The sequence below is a fragment of the Boleophthalmus pectinirostris genome, unplaced genomic scaffold, assembly GCF_026225935.1.
Source record: "Boleophthalmus pectinirostris isolate CB_2022bp ecotype Guang Dong unplaced genomic scaffold, ASM2622593v1 HiC_scaffold_17, whole genome shotgun sequence".
In the NCBI taxonomy this organism is placed as follows: Eukaryota; Metazoa; Chordata; class Actinopteri; order Gobiiformes; family Gobiidae; genus Boleophthalmus; species Boleophthalmus pectinirostris.
Window position 1 is genome coordinate 4,971,944 of NW_026571115.1, and position 18,500 is coordinate 4,990,443.

Here is an 18,500-nt window from a genome sequence, read left to right on the forward strand (position 1 = left end):
GTCAACTCCAGTCACTGTAATGAGCCTGGCTGTGACTGGAAGGGCATCTGGCATAAAACAGAGCTGCCAAATCACCATAGAACAGACAGGTCTGCTGCGGACGTCATAAGTGGACAACAGTGTGATGTCCATCAAGAAATGTCTATTGTACAAAGATTTCTCTCAGTGTGACTTTGTGTAAATGAATGTGATTTGTACCTGAGACCAGAGCTTCATGAACATGGTTGAAGGCTCAGCAGACACTGTCCCATCCTCAGGAAGCCCTTTGTTGTCTTAGCTGTCCTCAAATGGAAGATAAGCACAAGTGTGTGAAACACCTCTGCTCACTCTGCTTTGGTATGTATGAAACCACCATGTATTTCTGTAGAAATACTCAGATGCTCTAGGGAGAAGTTCTGCGGAGATGCTCTGGAGGAGATGCTCTGAGGAGATGCTCTGGAGGAGATGTTCTGAGGAGATGCTCTGGAGGAGATGCTCTGGAGTAGATGCTCTGAGGAGATGCTCTGGAGGAGATGCTCTGGAGGAGATGCTCTGAGGAGATGTTCTGAGGAGATGTTCTGAGGAGATGCTCTGGAGGAGATGTTCTGAGGAGATGTTCTGAGGAGATGCTCTGGAGGAGATGCTCTGAGGAGATGCTCTGGAGGAGATGTTCTGAGGAGATGCTCTGGAGGAGATGTTCTGAGGAGATGCTCTGAGGAGATGGTGGGAGATAGTCAGGAGATGGAGAGAAGATCTAAGGAGGGAGGGACATACTGCTGGTTAAGAGGCTGTTGGTCTGAGTCCAGGGCAGGTCTAGACTCTGTCCACATCTGCTGGAACAACAACAAACCTTTGTCTGTATCCCAAAAACTCATTGGACTTTACAAATAGATTAATTATTTATCATCAAGAGATACTTATTTTTTCCACAACAGAAGGTTTCAGGTTCAAATTTGCTCAAGCTGCATATTATTGCAGTTGTGTCCTCGAGCAAGACACTTCTGTCCTACTGTCCACTCCAGTCTGTGTCATGTGTCTGGATATGACAGGCAGGGCATCTGGTATCCCCTTGCACCTCCTTCATTCGGACAGCAGACGCCATAATGGTCAGTTCACTCGCACTTCCTGTAGGGGGCGTCCGTTGAGGTGGAGGTCACAGGTCACCTCGGGGTTGCCGAGGTCATAGGTCATGTCGGGGTCACACTCTGGGTCACAGGGGGTGAAGATGACCTCTGGATCGCAGGGGGCATAGGTCACGTCGGGGTCGCAGGTCACTTTAAGGTTACAACCTAAGGTGACCTCAGGGTCACAAGGGTCATAGGTCATCTTGGGGTTGTAGGGGTCACAGGGGTCGTAGTCCAGTAGGTCCAGCTCCAGGAGCTTCTGTTTGAGGACCAGGTTTTTGGCGATGTTTCTCCGTTTGTACTTGAACTCCACGATGGTTTTGGTGTAACGGTTCAGAGCCGTGACTGCAGACCCCATACAGGTCCCAAAGGAGCCCCAGGCCAGACTGTGGAGAGACCAGACCAGGATCAAGACCAGGATCAGGACCAAGACCAGGATCAAGACCAGGATCAAGACCAAGACCAGGATCAAGATCAAGGCCAGGATCAGGACCAGGATTATGGAAAAGATTCGATCAGAATCAGGAATGAAAAAAGGATAATGAGGTGATTGAATATGACCAATCAAGAGTAAACCAGAACTAAACAAGGACTAAAGCAGGATTAAACCAGAACTAAACAAGGACTAAAGCAGGATTAAACCAGGACTAAACAAGGTATGCGACAGTATGTAACCATGGTTCTCTGAGTGAAGAGACTATCTCTCCACCCAGCTCCATATTCCATATGTATGGGACTCACCGCAAGAGGATCAAACAGGCTGTAATTCAAATGAGATGTTGACACCATCAAGTGCTCAAACAAAAACACACCTGTGTGAACTATGTACAAGGCGCCCATACCAGCCAGACTCAAATACCAAATCAATCAAAACGATCAATGGGCGCGAGGCGTCATCAGAACCTCACAGGTGGAGGGTCTTAAATAATTCTCCACGTCAATGGAACAGGACTGAACTAGAATTAAACCAGGATTAAACCAGGTACAAGAGGTGACAAAACCAGAACTACATCAAGACTAAACCAGGATTGAACCAGGACTAAACCAGGTGACCAGATGAGGACTTTACCTGGGCTTGGGCATGACAGGTAATGTTGCTGTTGAAAGGTTTTAGATATTTATTTTCATAGTCGACAAGAATTCTTAATAATTCAGCTTTAGAGAGAGACAGGTTTTTCAGTTGTTTCAATTTTAAACAGGTTAAAAAAAGTTTCCATTTGAAATGATGTGAAGTTAAAGCTGCACCATGCAACTCTCCTGTTGAGTTGTCCCACACCTGCTTGTCTCCAGCGAGATCTTATTTTGCCTGGAATATTACCTAGTACAGAATAAACTCTAGAATAAACTCTCCATGGTGCCACAGGGGCACTTCTAGGTCATGTGACAGTAAGAACATGTTCTCCGATGTATTTCTGAGCAATAAAAACACTGTAATTAATAGATTAATATGTTTAAAGCCCTCTGTGGAACATATCAGGCAACAAACAAACAACATTCTCATGGAGACAAGCAGGTGATGGACCCCCCCCATCAGAAAAGTTACATGGTGTGTCTTTAAGTGCATGTGTCTGAATTATCTTTGACGCTCTTTCCTTTTCTGTGTGTGTGGAGAGAGACACTCACACATAGGACCAGCTGTAGTCCCAGGTCTTTGGTCTCCAGTCCTCAGGTCCCATGGCAACGGCCAACTGGAACACTGTGGTGAACATCATGTGGGCCACCATCCCACACAGACCTGAAACAACAAGAAAACTAACTATTAAACAACTATTAAACCAACTACAGCGCACCATCCCACACAGGCCTGAAACAGTGAGAAAACTAACTATTAAACCATTCTAGGCTCTACGTTTGGAAACATACGTTAGACCGGCACATCCGGGAACTTGACTGGTGAAAGACGTTCCCGCTCCTTTCTGGGGGAAAACAAACAACCAATGGGGGGGTGCCAGTGCAGACCCCCACCCCAATACTGTCATTCCAACAAACCTCCACCCAGACATGCCCCCTTTCCGACACTTTGATGCTGCCATTCGGACACTGATGATCCAGAACTACTCCAGGACTAATCTTGAACTTGAGAGAGATAGAGAGATAGAGAGAACGGCGATCCCGTATAGCAGGGTATCCGCTATGTCAAGCCAAACTGTTCACATTTATGCCTATTTTTAATGCATTAAAACATTTTGACACCATTAGCCAAACCACTGACCCAGCTGAAAAACTCTATTATCTCAAGAAATAAGTAATTGGCCCAGCCAGACATGTTTTGGAAGGAACATTTGCCTTGACAATGAAGCCTTCTCAGATGCATGGGGAAAATTAAAGATTTGGTCATCCATTCACAATCCAAAGAGCCGTCTGAGAATGCATCATTAATTGGCCCAAAATCCATCCCAAAGATGCAGAAGGACTACTTCTTAAAATTACTCTTTCTCAACACTTGTCTAGAAAAAATGTGGCATGTCACAGGACTGGAAATTTTGAATGATTGTGAAGAAAACCAAAAATTAATTTCAAAACTACTAGATTGGGCTACTGCTAGCTGGCAGGTAATCCAAAGCTTAAGGGACAGAAACATCTTCCCAGGTTTTAAGGACTCTGTAACCTTCATCAGTCTTGAAATAGATATAGCATGCAACCCTATTACTTCTCCCCACACACTATATTCTACTGATACCCAAGAACCCAATCAGAACTAAGAAAACCAAGAGCCAATATCCTAAGGACTCAAACTGCCATGGAAAGGACAAGAATCCAAGGGTTTGCTTGTCTCTTTTGTAAGGAAGCGGACCACCAGCTACCTACATGCATTAGATTCAAGGAAAGAAGAACATATATTAAGGAAAAAAAAAACTTGTGTTATGGCTGTCTCAAATATGGACATGGTGTGACTGATTGTAGGCAAAGGCATTTGTGTCATGACATATGACGGGGGGAAGACACTAGAGCTACATCATGTCGTGTGGCATCAAATGCGACCCTCTTAAGTTTTATGATATTGCCAGTATGGGTGTCTTCAAAGAAAAATCCAGCGAACAAGAAACTAGTATATGTGCTCCAAAGTGACACTGCATTCATTAATCAAAATATAGCTGATTTATTGGACACTGACAAACGAGCTGTAAAACTGAAGTTGACCACAATGAGGACTACAGGAATGGTGGTTCCTAGTGAAAGAGTTTTGGATCTTTGTGTCAGAGGATATGATTCTAATATAAAAAATTGATTTATCAGTAACCTACACTAAGGATTGTTTACCACTTGACATCACTCGTATACGTACCTGTGAGACGGCAAGGAGATGGAGTCATCCTACTGACAATTTATCACTGGAGGCGATGATGAACCATATGCAATTCAAACAGATCTGGGATGGAGTATAGTGGGAGCCTCACAACATGGAGACTCACTACAGAGGTGGATTTGCCAACGAACAATCACAAAGGAATCTCCTCCGTTGTCTCTCTTGGAAGAAAGCAGCAACTTCAGATAACGCTATTGTAAACGCTATCTTTTGACAAAGATTTGAACCATAAAAACGACACTAAAACAATTAACCCAACTGACATTAAACTAACAAAGGAACTAAACCCCCCTATCTCTCTCACCATTTCACTTATAGATCCACATCAAAATGAATCTGAAATAGTCTAGTAATGCTAGTGTCACTTCTGGTTTTCTTCCTGATGAGATTTAAAGGTGTCACGGTGGGGATGGGAAGGTGGAATACTCAATAGCTCCTAGCTTGAAGGGGAAAAAAGGTATTTGTGTTGTGTATATTGTATGACTTATAATTGTGACTGATGTAAAATGAACCACTGTTTATGTTTTTAGCTCTTACAGTGACTTATGTGCACAGAAAATAAATACATGGAAAAAGCACACTCATCTGTACGATTATTCAGCTAAGGACACTACAGTCACCATTCCACACATCTGAAATAGAAATGAAAAGAACTATGAAAGAAGTGAGCAGTCAAGACTTCTCTCTGCCCAGACACTACAGTGATCTGAGGCGTTCCCTGGTCACAGATGTTGAGTCCCTCCAGTGCTCCTCTCCACGTGGAGGAGCAGCAGCTCTACTCCGAGCTCACCCCGTGTGGCTGACTCCTCACCCTGTCTCTAAGGCAGAGGTGGGATCAAATCGTTGTTTTGCAAGTCTCAAGTAAGTCTAAAGTCTTTGACCTCAAGTCCAAGTCAAGTCCCAGTCGTCTGCTTTGAGCTTCAAGTCATTTTAAGTCGTTAGATTTTTGCAATATATATGATTTTTAAACTAGATTGTAGATAAAAAGTATTTATATCAGAGTTGTAGAAATGCTCATTTTTCTTGACATTTGTCAAGACCTTAGTGTGAATCATTGTGATCAGAATAGAAAGAATTCAGATTTAAAAGTGCTTCATAACAGTTATTATCTCATGTAGTCTGCACTGAAATGGAAGGATCATGTTTTATGTAGTTCCTTGTTTTACTGTATTGTACTGTATATTATTGTATTCTACTGTATATTACTGTATTGTATTGTATATTACAGTAGTACATTTGATGATACCATCTCACAGTACTTCAGTTACATCCAAAGTACCAAACAGAAGTGTGAGGAACATGTTCCAGTTTGTTCCTGTAAAATGAATCACCACATGTATCAACTGTAAAGAGAAAAATATTTTATAAAAGCACATGTTTTTTAGGAGAAGCATTAGCAACAAGTCTTTGAGCTTCAAGTCCAAGTCGACTCCCAAGTCTTAGTCCATTTTATCAAGTCAAGTCTCAAGTCTTAAAAATAGTGACTCAAGTCTGACTCAAGTCCAAGTCATGACTTGCAGGTCCCACCTCTGCTCTAAGGGAGCGCCCAGAACTGTTGTTAAATGAGGAAACTCATTTAACACTTGTATCCAACATTTTGTCCTTTCTGTCATTACCCAAAGTTCATGACCATAGGTGAAAGTATGAACATAGACCTAAACCAGGACTAAACCAAAACCCTCACTTCTGAACCCCCGAGACTCCCAACCCGTCTGAAAGTAGGCTGTTCGTGATAAAAGATCACGTTTCTGGTGGAAAGTTACTAGTACTTCTGAAGTTTACACACCACTCAGACACATTCAGATGAGGCAAAGGTGGGTGAAATGTCTTGCTTAAAGACACAACCTTTCCACTAGAGCCACTGCTACCCCATTATGACACCTGATCCTCCCAGACGTCTCGCATCCATGTACTGACCATATACATTATTATTATATTGACCCCTGCTCCACACATTCTCCAGCCTCTAACCCTCCCGTGGCCCCCGTTTGTCCCTCCCTCCGCGGTGATCCTGGAGGGGGCAGTGAAGTGGCCCCTACGTGTGGCTCATCATGCCCGGGCCGAGCTGCTCTTCCTGGGATTATCCGGGAGGGAGAGAGGGGGGGTGGGGCTCCTGACACAACCCAAAAACACGGATCCAATCGGATTAATCCACAAACACAAATCCTCCTCCGCCTCCTGGACAGAGCGGCCGCCACTTCTCCGCTGACCTGCCCCAGAGTCCACATCTGACCAGGGACACGACGGAGGAGTGAAGTCGTCAGTTAACGGCTCATATCTATTTACTGATCTGTGTTCTAATGTAGTTTCCTCATCACACACAGACCTGGAGTTGTGTTTTGTTTCTTTCACACGTTTAACACACAAACCCGCACATTTACGCTCAGGTCTTCTCTCAAACAGAAAACATTCTGTTCCTCCCTGTGACGTCATGTGGTAATACAGGAAGTGCTCCAGTGTGTTTTTAAACTCCACACATCTTCACTAGAATCATTTTGAAATTCCTGCAGTGCCTCTACTTCCAAGTGGCAAGTGCCTCACCACCATCATGACCACCCGCATAAACACCACCCGCCTCACCCGCACATCCACTGCCCGCCTCGCCCGCACATACACTGCCCGCCTCGCCACACATACACCGCCCGCCTCACCCGCACATACACCGCCCGCCTCACCCGCACATACACCACCCGCCTCGCCCGCACATACACCACCCGCCTCACCCACATATACATCACCCGCCTCGCCCGCATATACACCACCCGCTTCGCCCGCATACACACCACCCGCCTCACCCGCATACACACCACCCACCTCACCCGCATATACACCACCTTCCTCATCCGTATATACACCACCCGGGAGCCTCTGTTCCTGCACCACAAGACTAACAGCTTCGTGCTCCAGGCTGTTAGGATGCTGAACTCTCTACCCTCTCTAACCATCAGCCAGGAAGCAGGAATCTGTGTCTCCCCAAGAACAGAACCCCCCCAAAGAACACTTTGATTTGATTTTTGATTCTTTGTATATTTGTATGAAGAATTTACAATAAATTTTGAACTTGAACTCAAAAGTCTATTTTGCATAATTTAGGATCTTTAAAGGTGCATTGTGTAACTTTTCTGGTGGAGGGTCCGTCAGATGTTTTTCTCCATGAAGATGCTATTGCTTTGTCTGGAAATGTTTCACAGTATAGCATTAAACCTTTCTATCATCATGGAGACCAAGTTACCAGGCAGAGCAATGGCATCGCCATAGACACAAACAAAGATGACGGACCCCCAAACAAAAAGTTACACAATGCATCTTTCAAATGACAACACTAATATATTTCTGCCAGAGTAACACAGAAAGAACATGCAAACTCCCCTCAGAGAGATCAGGAGTCTAACCCACAACCTCCTGACTCAGAGGAGGACACAGACAGGAGAGTAAGGAGGTTGTGGGTTAGACTCCTGTGGCTTCTCTATAGCGTAAAATAAGCTCTATTCACGCTTACGTCACAAACCAGGAAGACGTCTGGAAACATGTGATGACAACTTCCGGTTTAGTTCCCGACACTGGACTCGCCGACCAACTGAGATCAAACCCACTGAAGTAAATGTGATCAGCGATAAAATGAAGACTGCAGATGTTTGTGCTGTTTGGAATCATCTGGAATCATCTCTTCTAATCACATGTACCCAGAGTTGTGTGTCAGTGTCAGCCGAGAGGGGTCACAACAAACGCAAATGGTGCAACAAATACAAATGCGACAACACAACAAAAAGCCACAACAAACAAAAAAAAGCCACAACAGAAATGACCGCGGGACTCTATTTTAATGCAAATGCCGCAACAAGTACAAATGCCACAACGGAAGTGAGCGGGGGACTCTATTTTCCGACGGATTGATCAAGCGGCAAGTGAAGAAGAACTACAACCTGAAACGAATAATGATAAAACAATAAATTACTTTTACTTATGTTTCCAACTTCTCCATTCCTTTACTTTTCACGTTGTAGTTCTTCTTCTTCACTTTCCGCTTGATCGGTCCGCCAGAAAATAGAGTCCCACAGTCACTTTTGTTGTGGCTTTTTGATGTGTTGTGGCTTTTTAATGTGTTGTGGCTTTTTAATGTGTTGTGGCATTTGCGTTTGTATTTGTCGCGGCATTTGCATTAAAATAGAGTCCCGCGGTCATTTCCGTTGTGGCTTTTTTGGTGTGTTGTGGCTTTTTTGGTTTGTTGTGGCTTTTTGATGTGTTGTGGCTTTTTAATGTGTTGCAGCATTTGTGTTTGTGTTGTGGCATTTGTATTTGTTGCGGCGTTTGCATTAAAATAGAGTCCCGCGGTCATTTCCGTTGCGGCTTTTTTTTGGTGTGTTGTGGCTTTTTTTGGTGTGTTGTGGCTTTTTGTTGCGTTGTCGCATTTGTATTTGTTGCGGCGTTTGCGTTTATTGTGACCCCTCTCGGCTTCCGTAATAATGGAACGCCACAATGACATGGAGATGAAGAAAACTGGGACATTTTCAAATTTTTCCTACATTTTTTCAGACTTACTACTGCGAACAGAGCCCGTCGGTCCGGAAGTCGTCGTTGCATGTTTCCAAACATCTTCCTGGTTTGTGATATAAGCGTGGATAAAGCTTATTGCGTGTGTGTAAACAGCTGCGGTACCTGAGGCGGCCGTGCAGAGGGCAGCGAAGGCACTGAGCTTGAGTTTGTTGATGAGGCTGAAACAGGGACACTGCTCCAGGACCATGAGGACGCCTCCGGTAAAGAGCAGAGACAGGTACAGAGACTCTGCCACGATGCACAGCCACAGCACTCCTGAGGGGAAACACAAGAGGAGGGAACAGTCTCACTCAGAAGGCAGGGGGCGCTATCACTCTATGGGACTGTTTCTGAAGGAAATCTCCAAACTTCTGATCCACAAATGTTCAACCATTATTTGTTTGGGATCAGCTCCACAAACCTGTCAGATTAATCTCATGTTTTAAAGAGCCCATACTACGCTATTTTATGATCTATGTTCTAATGTTGTTTCCTCATTGCAAACTGACCTGGACCTGTGTTTTGTTTCATTCACATCTGGTCTGGTCTCGGACCTGGATCAGTCCTGGTTCAGTTCGTATGCAGCGCAAAAATTCTGACATCGCAGTCACGGAACTCACGTAAACGGCCGTTATCCATTCTTCATTTAAACACAAAATCGAAAACTGAAAAAAATGAATCGTTATCTGTTTTTTTTTTTCATTTTGGTTTTGGAGATGAAGAAAACAGTTGTTTTTTCATTTTCTTATTTTTGGTTTTATTTTGAAAAATGAATGATACATGGATTCAAAAGGTCTCAATGAAGGTTTTGCCGTTTTTGTGACTCAAAATGTTGACATCATCAGTCCAGTGTGTGGCTGTATGTGTGTCTACAGTGATACTTCCATGTCTGCAGTAGCTCCTGCACCCACGGGACCTGACGCAAAACACAGTGGCATGGGACACATTTTGAAAGGTCATTGCGAGTGTGGGTGGGAGGAGGACTACACAACACGGGATAAATTGCAGTCCCACTAAATGTGTAAGTGTAAAGTAAAATATATAAATGATTCATGTTTGCCTTTCATACATCATTTGTGCTGGATATTTTATTTGGCCTTTATAAAAAACATTTTAAGCAGACTAAACTTGTGGACATGCTCTAACCTCACACACATTTTACACAATTCCTTAATGCTTCTCTGTGTTTGATAGAACTTAAGAAAGAGGACGTCCATCTTGCGGGATTTGCGGGCTGGGGTGGGACAAAATATTGCAGATGCGGGCGGGAGCGTGACTGAAAATTCTGTTCCCCAGACCTCTAGTCTACAGTACTGATGCAAATATTATGTTCTGGTGTTTTTTAATTGTATATAAATTGTAAATAGTATAAATACTTTTGGCTGTGGTAAAATAATTCACCACAGAGTCAACTCCTGTTTTGTACTAAAGATTCGATTCAATAGTTGTAATGAAACATTTTCTTTTATTGGGACTGATCACGTGGTGGGTCAGGTGACTAGACCTGGGTCTATAAAACAGGGGTGAAACTGAACCTTTCATGTCTGAAGAAAAGCTCCACCCAAAACATCACACTGTGGTGTCACAGAAATAAACATCTCTTCTTTTTCACAATTTTTGACCTTGGACCCAGCGGGCACTCGCAATTTTTGTTGAATGTGCATGTTTCTATCTAGTCAGGCTGGCACCACCTAGTGCCTCCGCTCAATTTCATTTCTGTCCGGCGACTAGGTCAGAAATCAAAATACAATAGGCGGGCATCAGCCAATCAGCAAACAGCCATATATTCAGTGTTGTCAATAATTCCAGAGATTGAGGATTTAAAGCTGAAATAAAGAGAATGTTTGGTGAATTTTATCAAGGAGAAAGACGTTATTGTCCTTCTTCCTACAGGATTTGGGAAAAGCTTAATATACCAGTTAGCCTCATTAGCGGTGCATTACAAATACCCGAACGAATCCTAATGCTGTGAAGTCAGACGGTTTCTACGAAGTGAAACCGGCCGATGAATCAGGCATGTCTCTGTCTACTAGTAATGAAACAAAACACAACAAATCAAGGTCTGTTTTTGAGGAGGTGACAACATAACAGGATTTAAAGCTCACAAGAGTCACTTTATGGAATATTGGACCTTAAACTATTCTGATTCTCACGTTGACACTTGTTACACCTTATGCTTTTTAGATTATTTTCACTTTATAGTTAAAATGAACTTGTCCAAAGGCTTTTCCATTTAACCCCACACCACCTGTTCTGACTATGGACAAGCTCCCGTTAGAACAAATGGGGTCTCGTTCATTGCATTAACATTTGAGAAAAAAAATGAAATAATTATTGTGATAAAAGTTTCAGAGCGAATCTTTAACTGACCTCGTTCATGTTCAGGAGCGATCTCTGAGAAATCCCGGCAGTCGAACCCTGTGGACACACGACAGTTACACAGACACTGCTGACAGTTTGGACTACTCATCTGACTAAAACACACTTGAAGGGACAGTTCGGAATTTTGGACATAGTGCCTCATTTCCTACTGAGCCAGAGTGTTGGAGACGTGTGGAGACACTTTTTGAAATATTCCATCCAGTCCTTGTATTTGCAGAGGTCGCTGGTGCTAGGCTAGTGCATGTCAATGGCCATAGTTAGCCTGCCACTAAAAACACCCAAAGCAAATCTATTATGACACCAGACTGATGATGTGAATGTCTGATGTGAATGTCTGTGTTTATAGAATAATTTTAGAAGTAAAATCAACCTTGCATTTGAAGGATTTCTGTCTGAGCAGCAGCAGCGAGTTGTACTTCCTGATAGAAAGCTGGGCAGCGGCGGACTGATATATGAAAAAAATAGTCCCTCAACATGCAACAGTTCATGCGATGCAAGGTTAGTTTTATTTCAGACATTATTCTATCGACACAGACATTCACATTGACAGTCTGGTGTAATAATAGATTTTCTTCGGGTGTTTTGTGGAGTGGGTAAGACTGTTTTTAACGGCAGGCTAACTATGGCCATTGACATGCACTAGCTTAGCACCAACGACCTCTGCAAATACAAGGACTGGATGGAATATTTCAGAAAGTGTCTCCACACGTCTCCAACACTCTGGACCACTAGGAAATGAGGCCCCATGTCCAAAATTCCAGACTGTCCCTTTAAGGTCATTATATTTAGGCCTTAATTTTCAAATGTTTCTTCTTGGTTGTAAATCAGACTCAGGGAATTCCACAACTGTCACCAAGCGACCGTAATGCACACTGCAAAGATTTTAAATTTTATATCAGCTTATTCATCTTGTTTTCAGATTTATTGTCTACTTACTAGACCAGAAATGCTTCATTCTAGTCTAAAGGTCATATATTTTAGCTTAGTAAAATGATCTTGCTGCATGGAGAGATCAGTTCACTACTTTAAGTCATTTTCTGATTTAAGTGTTTATATGTTACATTTTGGCCAAGCTTTTTGCAGTGACACTGGGCCAAAATTATATATATAAGTAAAAAAAAATGAAAGCACCTTTATTTTGTTGAAATAATGTTCGGAAGTATCAGAAAATGTGTTTCTTTTGTAAGATAAAAAGAGAAGTGTAACATCTCCATGGAGACAAGCAGGTGGCAGAGTGGACAAATGCTCATTTTTAATCAAGCTGGAATAATGTTGATAATAAAAATATGTCACTTTTTCTGTACAGTTTCTATACAGTTAACTCAGTCCAATCAGAAAAAAACAAACAAACAAAAAAGAATGGGCAAATATCTGTAAATATTGAAATGAACTGGTCACCTGGAGTGCACTAATCTGAAGTCTGTTTTTAGTTTAAAAGGACAGGCTCACCACTCTGCCACAGTACCACTCAGAGAGATCAGGAGTCTAACCCCCAACCTCCTTCTGAGAATAAGATTATCCATTCTGCAACTGTGCCTAAAATCTGCATCAACCTAAAACATGCACCGAGGCTAATCCTTCAGCGAGGTGCTCGGGATCTGGACTCTGACGGATTCAGTGAAGGAGTCTCCCTCCGTCTGTTCCACCTTGTGATGTCATACAGTAATACAGGAAGCACTCTAGTGTGTTATTAAACTCCACACAGCTTCATTTGAATCAGTTGGATGATTTCAGACCTGGAATTGCAAATCTCTACTGAACTAAGGTAGGTAAAAGGAGATGTTCACTTGAAAAATACCACTTCATGACATCACAAAATGGAACAGAGCATTTTTGAGTTTGAATAGACAGATAATAAAGAGTTACTCAAACATGTGTGATTGAACAATAAACAAAACACAACTCTCACAACTGGGTCTGTTTTTGTGGAGGTAACATCATAATAACATGACTAAGGTGACCAGAATTTCAAACTAAAAAATTTGGACATTCCAATTTTTTTTGGATGGTTGGTAATAATAAAATTGTGAAACAAGTGCGCAATTAATAGGGATGTAAAAATACCCGAAATATCGTATCATCAAAAGTCTCACAATAATATCGTGGACTGTAACAATATATCGATTTACAATTCCTTTGATTAAATGCATTGTTTTATAGTAGCAACAGCTTATAAACATCAGAAACTACATATCCCATGATTCATTTCAGCACAGGCAACATGAAGAAATACGTTTTTTGACTTGAATTCTTGTCATTATGATGGAAATAATTCACACCAAAAAATCATATCAAGATATTTTAAAAGCAAAAAAAGTGTCCTATTTACAATTATATTAACCTCTTTAGAATATTGAAATAAATATAAAATATTGTGAGATGCATATCGTGATATTATCGTACCGAGAGATTTGGATATCATTACATCTCTAGTAATTAAGGAAAATTGTTCTGCACTCGGCCCATTTATGAGTCAGTATAGTCACATTTTCTTTGTGTTTTTGTCGTTTTTGAGCAGGTTTTTCTGTATTTTACCGAAACAAAAGACAATTTATGTCTCTCTTTTCTGTAGGCAGGGATCAGATTGATCAAAAATAGGGACAACTGGGACATTTCTTGTATAAAACTTGGACAAATCACTGGTTTTGGATAAATCTGTAGGGACAGGTACGGAAGCTGAGAGGGGTCACAACAAACGCAAACGCCGCAACAAATACAAATGCGACAACACGACAAAAAGCCACAACAAACCAAAAAAAGCCACAACAGAAATGACCGCAGGACTCTATTTTAATGCAAACGCCGCAACAATTACAAACACCACAACACAAGCAAATGCCACAATACATTAAAAAGCCACAACACATCAAAAAGACGCAACACATTAAAAAGCCACAACGGACGTGACCGCGGGACTCTATTTTCCGACGGACCGATCAAGCGGCAAGTGAAGAAAAAGAACTACAACCTGGAAAGTAAAGGAACGAAGAAGTTGGAAACGTAAGTAAAAGCTATTTATTGTTTTATCATTATTCATTTCACGTTGTAGTTCTTCTTCTTCACTTGCTGCTTGATTGGTCCGTCAGAAAATAGAGTCCCGCGGTCACGTCCGTTGTAGCTTTTTAATGTGTTGTGGCTTTTGCGTTTGTGTTGTGGTGTTTGTATTTGTTGCGGCATTTGCATTAAAATAGAGTCCCGTGGTCATTTCCGTTGTGGCTTTTTTTGGTTTGTTGCGGCTTTTTGTTGTGTTGTTGCATTTGTATTTTTTGCGGCGTTTGCGTTGTGTTGTGACCCCTCTGAGTTTCCATAGACAGGGGACACAGGACTCAAAACTGGGACTGTCCCGGGTAAATATGGATGTCTGGTCACCCTAAACATGACTTAAAGCTCACAAGAGTTCATTTTGTGTAAGATTGGAGCGTTAAATATCATTGACATGTCCAAACTACGGCTCGTGGGCCAAATGCGGCATTCAGACAAATTTTTTCTTGGCCCTCAGGCTTCCAGGTGAATTGGTCCAAATGACCTTGCATCAATTAAAAATGAACTGCAAGTTTTTTGAAAATCTACCTTGATAAAGCCTGTATTTAATATTTAGTGTGTGGTTTTAAGAATCTTAGCATGAATAAAGACTGATGACTCATTCTAACGTGTTAAACCTGCACATATTTAAATTCTTCACTGTACTGAGCATCAGTCTACGGCCCTCGATCAGCCCTCTGCTTCTTCTGTGTTTAGATTTGTGGCCCTTGATGAAAAAAATTTGGACACCCCTGATTTATACGACGTGGTGAAGTCCCTGTTTTAAAATCTTTACCGTTCATATCTGCAGCTTGTTCACAGGAAAAGAAAATTCCGGTGTGAAACTTCCTGAGCAGAAACTTCTCCTCTCCGGTCTCAAAGATGTACTGCACCAGGCGGGAGTCGTTCACGTTGGAGCTGTTAAAGCGGATGCAGTACCACTGTTTCACCTTAAGAGGGGGCCCCGTGCAGAAGGGCTTGGCCACTTTCCGGGTCCCCTCGCACCAGTAGCTCGTGGTGACGGCGGACAAGGCGAACGCGAACGCCACAAAGTTCAGAGTGAGCGCGAGCGTCGCCCTGCGCCCGTGCCTCAGCCTCATGGTCCGGTTTTACAGCGCACGGCTCTAATCCACGTTTATAATCCCGCCGGCTCCCTCTGCATCTCCGTAATCTTGGTCTTCCTTTTGGGATTCTTGGGTCGGTAAACACACATTTTCCAGCCGCGGCAAAACGAACTCGGCTCCATGTTGTCGTGCGTCTCTCCTCTCCGCTCCTCGCCGTCCCCGTCTCTCTCCAAAAAAAGATTGAAAAACTGAGTCCATCCTTCTGTACTTTGCTCCTCCCCTTTCTCAAATCGCTCCATGTAATATTATCCATTTCAAAAAGCAAATTATGCAGCAGGACTCCTACGCGTGCACCAATACAAAAGATTAGAGCGGACTACCAATTTTAATCCTGTATCTACAAGTGTTTACATTTGTTTCAACATTGCCACATATGAATAAAAATGTCTGTAATCTCATGTTAAAGATGCATTGTGGAACATTTCTGTCAAATGCTTTTCTGAGATGTTTTTGTTTTGTTTGGAATGTTCCACAGTGTGGCATTAAACCTTTTCATCTTCATGGAGACCAAACCAGACCAAGTTACAGGTCAGATCTGTGGAGAGGCGACCCCGCTCACAGTCAGAATGTTGTTTTTATGGGTATTTTTGAGTTTTAAAAAACCACCTGTAATTGAATAAATGTAAGGTAGAGCTGTTTAATGTCATAAAATAACAATAAGTTCAAATATTTATGCAGAGAAACACAAATTTATTACAGAAATCGTTTTTAATTGATGAACTCTTTCTGTTACAAAATATTATAATATTACGAACAACCTGAAACTTTAAAAATGCAATTTCAACACAATGTTTTAACAAAACGATAAAGAGCGTTTGGAAAAAGCCAAGTCTTCATTTGTGCTGCTCTGGTGGGAGGGGCCACGTACAGAGACGCTGGAGACGCTGATATGCTCAGCACCGCAGAAAATTACCAATATTTTAATAGAAAATTTAATTAAAATATTTTAGAAGAAAATCAGCCAAGGGCCAGATTAAAGGTCTTGGAGGGCCGGATCTGGCCCCTGGGCCATATGTTTGACACCCCTGATGTAGAGCAATGACATCTCCATAAAAATAAGCAGGTGACAGACCCTCCACCACAGAAGTTACACAATGCACCTTTAAAGATCATGTAAATACACTGTTATACAACGTGTCCCAAAACATCTACATCATTTCAATTATTAATCATTTTAAATTTTGGCAGTTCTTGTTGAAAGAACCTCAAATTTTCACAGAATGTACAGAAACAGATCATGATTTTATATTTACATTCTATTTTTGTTCTGTTTTCAGGTTGAGCTGTTCACTCCCAAAGAGAAGTCGTTTTGCGTTTTGGAATCTGCTCCACACACATTCAACCAACACTGTGCAGCTTCAATGCAAAAGCTGGAAAAACTTCACCAACTGGCAAACACAGTCCCATAATAATCTTCTGATGTTCAACACCTAAACTGTCCACTTTCATCGATCTAGACTTAGTTGTTTTCAAGATAATTGCTTTTAAAATGATGTCAATTTTGTTGGGACTCCCTGTATTTCAGATATGGAGGAGACATAGGCTAACCACTCTGCCACAGTAACACAGGGAGAACATGCAAAGTCCACTCAGAGAGATCAGGAGTCTAACCCACAACCTCCTTCTGAGAATAAGATTATCCATTCTGCAACTGTGCCTCAAATCTGCATCAACCTAAAACATGCACCGAGGCTAATCCTTCAGCGAGGTGCCGCTGCGCCGGACGCTGGAGTCGGATCTGAGACGAGCGCGGGCTTTTGCTAACAACAACTAGGATGCTAATGTGCACTTCCTGCTACTCAGACAATGAAATGCTTTATAATTAGACAGTACACAGCAGACTTATTTTGACCTCTAGAGCTGCTTGTATCTGGGGGAAGACACATTTTGCTCAGATCCAGGGGGAAAATTGAGGACAGGGTTTTTAATCACACTTAAACTAACCTTAAATCACTGACTCTTTGTTGTGACGACGTTTACCGTACCACAATTTTATTTATTTTTTTATGTTGAAGTCAGCAAACTTGGTTTTATAATTATTATATTCGTTTATAAGTCATTTCAGATTAATATTGCAATTTAAAATTGCACATTATAACAAATGTGATTGAAGACCTTCCAGGGAAAATACTTTAATGAAATGGACCATTTCATCATAAGTACAAGGGCTTTCCTATTGTGTTCACCTGGCGCCCCCTGGAGGCTGCTGTGGTGCTGCAAGACACAGAGAAAGGGCTCTCCTCAGACTACCCTGACACAGACCTGCTGACCCTCCCTGACCTGTCCTCCTCTTAATCTGCACTGAGACCTCTGACTGAGACACAAAGGAGACTGAGAAGAGCAGTGTAAATGTTGTTGCAGTAAAACTGGAATTTCCCTCGGGCTGGTCTCTCTCATAATGATCCACGGGTGTCATAGATTAAAACGACATGGCAGACACAAGCTTTACCAAAGCAGACTTCTACTAGGATTTTTTTACAGAAAAGAACCGTCCAATCCGATTACAGGGGTTGAATTAGTCCCTTGTACCTCGTGGTTTGATGTAATCGCGTTGTTTCAGTTTGAGACAGTCTCTGTGGAGCAGGACACTGGACCTCCCATCTGCCTCTGCTCAGCCCCTGCCCACGGGCCCCAGAGAGTCCACACACAGGATTACATCACAACACACAATCATGGTTTGGACAGAGAAGAGGTACTCATGTTTTTAGGTTTATTGGAATTAAATCCAGTACCTGAGTTTGTTTGTGCGCTGCTGCAAAATCTGATCAAAAGCATCAACTAAACCTGCTTCAATACAGCGTTTCATCATCTTTCAGTGTAGTTTCACTGTAGAGCCGACTCTGAAATTGCAAAAGTCCAAATCCATCCATCCATTTTCTTCCACTTATGTGGGAGCGCCCAGCCATCCTGCGGAGGAAACTCATTTCAACCACTTGTATCGGCGATCTTGTTCTTTTGGTCATTACCCAGAGTTCATGACCATAGGTGAGGAGAGGAACGTAGATTGAGCAGTAAATCGAGAGCTTTGCC

The 18,500-nt window shown here is 42.3% G+C and overlaps 1 protein-coding gene across 1 annotated transcript; it reads right to left on the reverse strand.

Moving 5' to 3' along the window:
- Window positions 1-1,086: 1,086 nt before the first annotated feature.
- Window positions 1,087-15,446, reverse strand: LOC110157464 (germ cell-specific gene 1-like protein). The gene is made up of 5 exons (XM_020921809.2): window positions 15,143-15,446; window positions 11,314-11,361; window positions 9,067-9,219; window positions 2,727-2,838; window positions 1,087-1,489 (listed from the first exon to the last, which is right to left on the reverse strand). Exons 1-5 carry the CDS (start codon window positions 15,444-15,446, stop codon window positions 1,087-1,089), a joined length of 1,020 nt encoding a protein of 339 aa, XP_020777468.2.
- Window positions 15,447-18,500: the final 3,054 nt, after the last annotated feature.